This window comes from Abramis brama (genome assembly GCF_963993115.1).
Source record: "Abramis brama genome assembly, chromosome: 22".
Classification (NCBI taxonomy): domain Eukaryota; kingdom Metazoa; phylum Chordata; class Actinopteri; order Cypriniformes; family Leuciscidae; genus Abramis; species Abramis brama.
In genome coordinates, this window is record NC_139984.1 from 850,284 (window position 1) to 858,597 (window position 8,314).

General features: G+C 43.0%; 1 protein-coding gene and 1 long non-coding RNA gene across 2 annotated transcripts in view; one reads left to right on the forward strand and one right to left on the reverse strand.

Moving 5' to 3' along the window:
* samhd1 (SAM domain and HD domain 1) overlaps positions 1-3,954 on the forward strand; it is a 38,970-nt gene extending 35,016 nt beyond the window's left edge. The window contains exon 16 of the mRNA XM_084098969.1: positions 1,342-3,954. Within this exon, the coding sequence (XP_083955095.1) occupies positions 1,342-1,518 (177 nt within the window). The 3' untranslated portion in view covers positions 1,519-3,954. The remainder of the gene's footprint in view (positions 1-1,341) is intronic.
* A 1,924-nt stretch (positions 3,955-5,878) lies between these two features.
* Positions 5,879-6,594, reverse strand: LOC311073330. The gene is made up of 3 exons (XR_014604132.1): positions 6,190-6,594; positions 6,063-6,117; positions 5,879-5,947 (listed from the first exon to the last, which is right to left on the reverse strand). It is a non-coding gene; the product is annotated as an uncharacterized lncRNA (long non-coding RNA).
* Positions 6,595-8,314: the final 1,720 nt, after the last annotated feature.

An 8,314-nucleotide genomic window follows, 5' to 3' on the forward strand; every position in this document is an offset into this window, starting at 1 on the left:
CGCACCTCTGCACCTCCACCCCTCTGCACCTCCACCCCTCTGCACCTCCACCCCTCTGCACCTCCACCCCTCTGCACCTCTGCACCTCCACCCCTCTGCACCTCCACCCCTCTGCACCTCTGCACCTCTACCCCCTCTACCCCTCTGCACCTCCGCACCTCTGCACCTCCGCACCTCTGCACCTCCACCCCTCTGCACCTCCACCCCTCTGCACCTCTACACCTCTGCACCTCCACCCCTCTGCACCTCTGCACCTCCACCCCTCTGCACCTCTGCACCTCCACCCCTCTGCACCTCCAGCTCAACAGACAATCTATTACTCAGTTTATGGACACGTTTATGTTGTTTTTGTATACATTTTATTTTTTAGGTTTAGTCAAATAATCGTTAGAGAATGAACATAAACCGCGTACACCAAAAGTAAATGGTGTGTGTGGGTGTGTGTGGGTGTGGGCGTCGGGTAACGGGTGAACGTGTGTGTGTGTGTGCACTGACCCTGTAGGCGTCGGGTAACGGGTGAACGTGTGTGTGTGTGGACTGACCCTGTAGGCGTCGGGTAACGGGTGAACGTGTGTGTGTGTGTAGCCCCTTTCACACAGAGATTCCGGAAAATACACAGATAAAGTGACCCGGGATTTGACCCGGGTTCGTTTGATTTTGGTTCATTCACACTGCCAGTGATTTTCCGGAATCAGAGAGTGCGTTCACACACAACCTGTAAAAATGCCGTAAAGACACGTGACATCGATGTGACTTGTAATCTCTTAAGTTTGCTTATGAGCTGCGATCTCTTGCTGCGAGAAACCACGCTTGTGCATTTTTTTTCTCTGATTCGATCATAAACTTGCGCATTACGTACCGTTTCACAGCTGGCGAACGATCCCGGCTTCAGCGTCATCACTACGACACGGCAATATTACGGCTTTTGTTCACACAGCGCGCGTTCCGGGACTGAACACGGCAATGTTACTCGGTCCCCAACACGGCATCAATCCCGGGTCGTGTTTGCGTTCACACAGAAGGCGCTCTGGCAATTTGCCGGCAATTTCCTGGGTTCAAAGTGCTGTGTGAAAGGGGCTTGTGTGTGTGTGGACTGACCCTGTAGACGTCGGGTAACGGGTGAACGTGTGTGTGTGTGTGGACTGACCCTGTAGGCGTCGGGTAACGGGTGAACGTGTGTGTGTGTGTGGACTGACCCTGTAGGCGTCGGGTAATGTGTGTGTGTGTGTGTGTGTGTGGACTGACCCTGTAGGCGTCGGGTAACGGGTGTGTGTGTGTGTGTGTGTGTGTGGACTGACCCTGTAGGCGTCGGGTAACGGGTGTGTGTGTGTTGTGTTCCAGGATGGAGATGTAATCGCCCCAGAGCTCACGCCACTCAAGCGAGACTGGCACACGCTGGAGCGGGACGACAGCGACAGTGAGGTCGATGACAGTGAAGGCGTGCGTCCGGGAGTCAGGAAGGCTGGACGCAGCGTAAAAGTGAACCTGTTTCAAGCTCAGGGAGAAAGCCAGCTCTGAAACTGGCCTTGGCTCTTGGGGATCTCAAACAGCCAATCGATCTTGAGGATAACTGTGGAGATCAGCAGATGCTCAGTCAATCATTCAAAGTGTTTTCAAAGTTCATTTAAATGGTATTTTCCTCTATTGAGTTTTATTTTCAGCTTTAATATCATGTTCTTTATCAGGGTTTTAATGCAGGTCACTCCTCTGACACGAGACGCTTTATCATTCGCTCCAGAATGAACGATCATGTCTCTCTCCAGTACTTGTAAGACTTCCTGTTAATAAAGTATCTGGTAAGAATCTATTCCTTATTAACAATGCATTAAATCACATCACACATTATTATAAATAAATAAATAAAACAAATTAAGTGATGTCTCATGTCTGAAGTCAAGGACAGATGTCCAATGACATTGTAACCAATGACATTTGAGGTTATTAAAACAGTAAGTCCCGCCCCTCGACTGCCAAAAATAAAAGTGTTCGAGCGAGCAAAATCAGCAGGCGAGAGGAGATCAAGCGCGAGAGCGTGGGGAATGATCATGCGTGCGCGAGGGCTTGTATTGCGTGCAGAGGAGATGTCATGCGCGCGCGCAGGGTTTGAATGAGCTCGCGAGTTCCCGTTTCCTCGCGTGTAGATCTGTAATCCTCTCGCGAATGTCATTTGCTGCGCGCGCCAGCATCAGTTGTGCGCTCCGTGAATATTGGCATTGATTTGCCGCCATAGTAATGGCTCAGCCCTGAGGGAGAGGATACAGATCTCGCTTTACTAATCCTTTGTATAGAATATATAGTAAGAATATGAGGGGAGTATTACAGCTTTAGCCAATAGGAATATACATTACATCATATAGAGAATTCATTGTATAACAAGTCCATATGTGGTCAGTTTCCGGCTAGATCTCAACACATACATCTGGATCCAGAAAGGCCCTTCAATGCTTTAGAATAGGCAGTGGAAGACCCTTCCTCCATTCGAACACACAGGTCCACATAATGAACAACAGATGTTGCCAGGACATTCTTTCAGAGAATTCTGCATGCTTATATACTTTATGCAGTAGACTATGCTGAGACTTTAGACAGTTAAACTAGAACTACTAACAGCAACCTATGCATCACACTATTAATTTCAAAGTGATGTTTAAACATTGCAAAGAAAAATGCCTGAGAAATCCCTGATTTCCCCCTGTGATGTCACTGACAATGAAAGTGCCCTTCCTACTGGGCAAATGGAAGCTTTAAAATGGCAGCCTTCTTACCTCCTTCATGGTGCATGGGTTTGCCAGTTGAGAAGTGACCCACAATGTGAGTACAACATTTTATATATGTTAGTTTGTTACAGGGGAAATAAACGTAACATTTGTAAAAGAGTTTGGTGTGGTTTCTTTGAATGTTAAATCACATAACAAAACATTAAACGTACAGTATGTAATTTTTTTCGCCACTAGGGGTCGCTAACCTCTTACAATAACAAAGGCGTAGTTTGATGACGCAACATTTGCTAAGAATTATGGATCTTGTCGTCAACGTCAAGCTGACCGATCTAATAATGTTTATGGATGACTGAATACATCGATGTTTTTATCATGACTGTGATATGAAGCAGTTCGGGATTGCTAAGAGACAGCTATCAGCTCCACACGCGACGCGAGTCCCGCGGATATAAAAGGAATATGGACATTTCATTCTAAAGAACTACACGCATAATTACAACTCACAGGTCAGTTTATTAGACAAATTAAACTTGTGAGGTAACGCCAGCGCTGTTTCACTTGGTCTAACATTACACTAGCACACTAAACTGCATTTGAATGTGTTGAAATGTATGTGTTAGTCTGTCTGTATGAGACTAGCAGTAAGCTAGATCAACATTAGAATAACATAGATCATATTATGACATTTTATCATTGTTGAACTATATAACATTGATTAGTTTTATGTAAATGTGCTCACCTGTTTAATAAAGTACATGTAGGAGCGGTCGAAGTCTCGGACGTGGAGCTCTCGGCATCTCGAAAACACCGCTCTGATATTGATTCTCGTTTTAGTTCTCCTTTTTTATCCAAAGTCTGCTTGCCATGGTCCATAATGTTTGAACGAAACAACAACAGCGTGCAAATTGACATTGCGAACTAACAGTCATCCACGTCTGTCGCATAGACAGTATATAAACGGTCTGTCGCCTTGGTTACTATCAGAGGGCTCTGGTTGCCATGGCAGCACGAGCGGAAACCAGGGAGAACGCGGATATGACGACACTGACGGCGACAAAACGGAAATAAAGAAACATGCCGTGTCTTCGAATTAAATTACAAATTTCTCCTGGTTTGAAAGTTGTTGGAAACAGTCGGGATAATGTAAGTACACAACTAAAAAAATATATAACTTAGATATAGTGATTTTTGCTATTTTTAAAGCAAAAAAGTTACATATTGTGCCTTTAAGCATTGAGACAAAACAAACAACCAACAAAAGAAAAGAAAATTATATAAACAAAACCATGGAACTAAGCAGAGGGCCTATTACTCCACCTAAACATAAAAATAACCGGTAACACTTTAGAATACTGTTCCTTCATTAATGAATAACTACACAGGAACAAATGAGTAATGCATTAGTAACACTCTAGTAACTACTATTAACTAACAAGAAACTCTGATTAATGAATTAGTAAGTAATCACGCTCAGATGAATGTGGTAGTTCATTATTAGCTAATCAATAACTACTATTTTTTCCATACCTCCCAGAGAACTACTATCTACAGGTTCATAATTAACATGAATAATGCATAATTTATAATAAAAGGTAATGGTAACCCACTAGTAATGACTCAAGTATTACTACATCATTTTAAAGGAACTACTAATTATTTGGATCAGTATCTAAAGTGAAAAACATGATAACTACCTAATATTGACTGAAGTCATTGTAAGCTTTTGAGATTTTTGTAAGATTTTGAATATCTCACTATACAATGTTATACATTTTTTTCCATGCCCTGGCAACACTGTTTGTTACATTTTCAATGTTTTGGAATAATGTTGAACAAATTGGTTGGAAAGGCATGAATTCCCGTGAAGGTGTATTTAAAAATTCAAAGCCTGCAATTTAAAAACAAAATCGAGGTACAGACCCCACCCTCCACACCCATGTCTTACAACTTGGGCATACGACTAACGGCTGACAACTTGTGCCAAATTTGATTAAGTTCTAAGGATGCTAAGTGTCTCAAAAACAACCTGCATTACCATGGCAACACAGTTTAACCCTCTGGGGTTGGCGGTCGCGCCGGCGTGACCAGTTCGCTTTTTTTCTTATCATTGCAAAAATGACTCAAAATACTCTCTTGATTTTGATCTTACATATAAGTGTTATACATCATTCAACACTGTTAAAATTCTTCTTTTATTTGTGTACACTAATAATAAAAACAAAACGTTGTGTTTTTCGTAAAATAAAGAAAATAAACATGATGCTCTCTCAATGTGAAGTTCATTCTGAAACGCGACAGAAAATGATCTGTAACTCAGCGAATGCTTGCCACATTGACATGAGACATATGTATTTACAAAGATTGAAGTCTCTATTTTTAAATGATGTAAATTATATCAAAAACAAATATTCTCTGTTTCAGTAATCCGTATGAAAGCAACGAGATGTACAGTTTATCCAGTCAGTGCTCATTACCTCTAATGTGACCACGCCCATGCGCACATGAGCGATTGACATGCAAATAGTCCATGTGAAGGAATGCAGATCTGTAAACACCCAATTACCTCAAAAACAAAGAATCAGAGACTTCAGTTCTCCTCTTCTTTTCATCGAGTTTGGAAGACACGTTGTGTTTGTACTGTGCTGTTTACCTTGGATTTACCTCAGAAGAATTAGAAGAACGCGATTTGAAGATGAGAAAGATTTTTAAGGTAAGACATGTCCACTCATAATAGTAAGCATGTTATTGTTGTATAAACTTTACATTGTAGCTACTAGTCAAACTGGTGCCAGACTAAAATGTAAGTTATGAAATGAGATGAAACATGAAACCTAATGTCGTACATGTATATAAATTTAGCATTGAAAGGCTGCCTACCAGTCTATAGTCCACATTTCAACATGTTTCTGTCTATATATATACATACATACATATATATATATATATATATATATATATATATATATATATATATATATATATATAGACAGAAACATGTTGAAATGTGAACTATAGACTGGTAGGCAACCTTTCAATGCTAAATTTATATACATGTAAACGAGGATGTTTTTATGTTCGATAATAAAACACAGCATGATATAAAAGTAGGCTAGTATGAGTGTTTACTCTGTAGCGCGGCCACATAAGGGATGAACGTACCTTCAACAAAAACCTGGCCGGAGTAACAATAGCTCAACCCCATCCAGTGTCATCTCTCCTTGTGGTGCCTGTAAGGGTGAATGGCAAAGACGTGAAGGCGGTATTAGACACAGGTAGCACTTACACATTAATGCAAGAAAACCTGTGGAAACAGTTGAAAGGTGAGATTCCATCAGTCGTTACCTCCAGCCCACAGAGGTTCATTATGGCGGACGGAACGATTCACCAGTCCAGAGACCTGCAAAGGATTGGGTTTCAATGGCATGACCACGAATGCAATATGGATACTTATATCCTAAAAGACACTCACCTCGCCTTTCCTCTTATTGCTGGTCTGGATTTCCTGAGGGCTACGAGAGCGGTCCTGGAAGTGGGACTAAGCAGATATGGGTTAAGATCCGACAAAGGATACACCTATTATCCTTTCTTGCCATCGCAGATTCCAACAGGTCCAGCTACCTCATCTAGTCAAGATTTTTCTCATATGACTGCAAAGCTGAACTTATACTATGCCTTACCATCAAGTGGTAGACTTCCCGAACTCATGTCTGTTTCCCCCGAGATCCCTACGTGGGACTCTGACAATCAGGAGGAGTTACTGAAGTTGATCTCTGCTTGGCCACGCACCACCTCTAACACCCTGGGTAAGACGTCAATAGTACAGCACAAAATCACATTATCTGATGACATACCTCTCAAATCCCGGGCATACAGAGTTTCCCCTCTTAAGAAGCAGATCATTGAGGAGCAAGTAGATCAGATGCTGCGAGATAAAATCATTGAACCTTCCTTCTCGCCTTGGTCTTCACCTGTGGTCCTGGTCCCCAAACCTGATGGCTCATACAGGTTCTGTGTGGATTATAGGAAGCTTAACAACAAGACCGTACCTGATGCTTACCCAATGCTGTTGATTCACGACATCCTTGAATCCCTGGAAGGAGCCTCCTGGTTTAGTTCCTTGGACCTGCAGTCTAGGTACTGGCAGGTTGAAATGGATGACCAGAGTAAGGAGAAAACTGCTTTTATCTCCACCAAGGGGCTATTTCAATTCAAATCGATGCCGTATGGGCTCAGGAATGCCGCTGCTACCTTCCAGCGTTTGATGGAGAGAGTTCTGTCTGATTTGAGGGGGAAAATTTGTTTCGTTTATATTGACGACATCATCATCTATTCAAAGTCAATAGAACAACACATTCAACATTTCAACATGGTTCTCCATAGACTTACCCAAGCCAACCTGACGCTGAACATGAAGAAATGCCATTTCTTCAAGAGACGGCTCAAATTCCTCGGCCATATGGTCTCTGAGAGGGGAGTGGAGATTGACCGAGAGAAGACCAGAGCCGTTGCGGAGTTCCCCCCACCGCAAGATCTCAAAGCCTTGCAACGATTTCTGGGACTGGCAGGGTGGTATCATAAGTTTATTTCCCACTTCGCTGACATTGCTGCTCCATTGAACCACCTCAAAAAGAAAGGAGTTAAGTGGGAGTGGACTCCAGAGTGTCAAACTAGTATGGATGCACTTAAACAAGCTTTACAAAACTCACCAGTGTTAATACAACCAGACATTAACCAAGACTTCCAGGTTCACACGGATGCAAGTGAGGTTGGATTGGGTGCCATCCTCACTCAACAATCAGAGGAGGGAGAAAAGGTGGTGGCGTATGCATCAAGGACCTTAACTGGAGCAGAGAAAAATTACAGCACTTCTGAAAAGGAATGTCTTGCAGTGGTTTGGGCTGTCGAAAAGTGGAGACATTACCTGGAGGGAAGACCCTTCAACGTCTTCACTGACCACGCAGCACTCGCATGGGCGTTCAACTGCCCTAAAACCTCCTCACGCCTAACCCGCTGGACACTTCGCCTGCAACAGTTCAACTTTCAGGTCCATCACCGGAAAGGTTGCCTCAACATGGGACCTGATGCGTTGTCCCGGGTCGAGGAGATGCCGGCTGTAGATGCTGCCCCTTGCCTATCCATATCGTCACACCATGCATCTACATTACCTCACTCTCTGGAATAAATTACTAAAGCTCAAAGTTTGGATAATACCATCACTCAACTGCAGTCTAGCATCAAACCTCGATCAGTCAAAGATCAACCCATCACCTTTGAAGACCTCCAAGGGGTGTGGTACCACAAAGTCCCTATGAGAAATAAGGGAGAGAAGTATCAGTTGGTAGTACCACAATCGTTAACCTCTGACTTCATGCATTATTACCACGATAATCCACTTGGAGGCCATCTTGGACAGTTAAAAACTCTGCTGAAAATCCTAGACGTGGCATGGTGGCCGTCCATCAGGAAGGACGTGTGCCAATACGTCAAAAGCTGTGAAATATGCCAGAAATATAAATCCAGCAATACCAAACCTTCTGGATTTATGCAGAGTACTCCGATCACAGAACCTGGACACATGTTAGGGGTGGACCTAA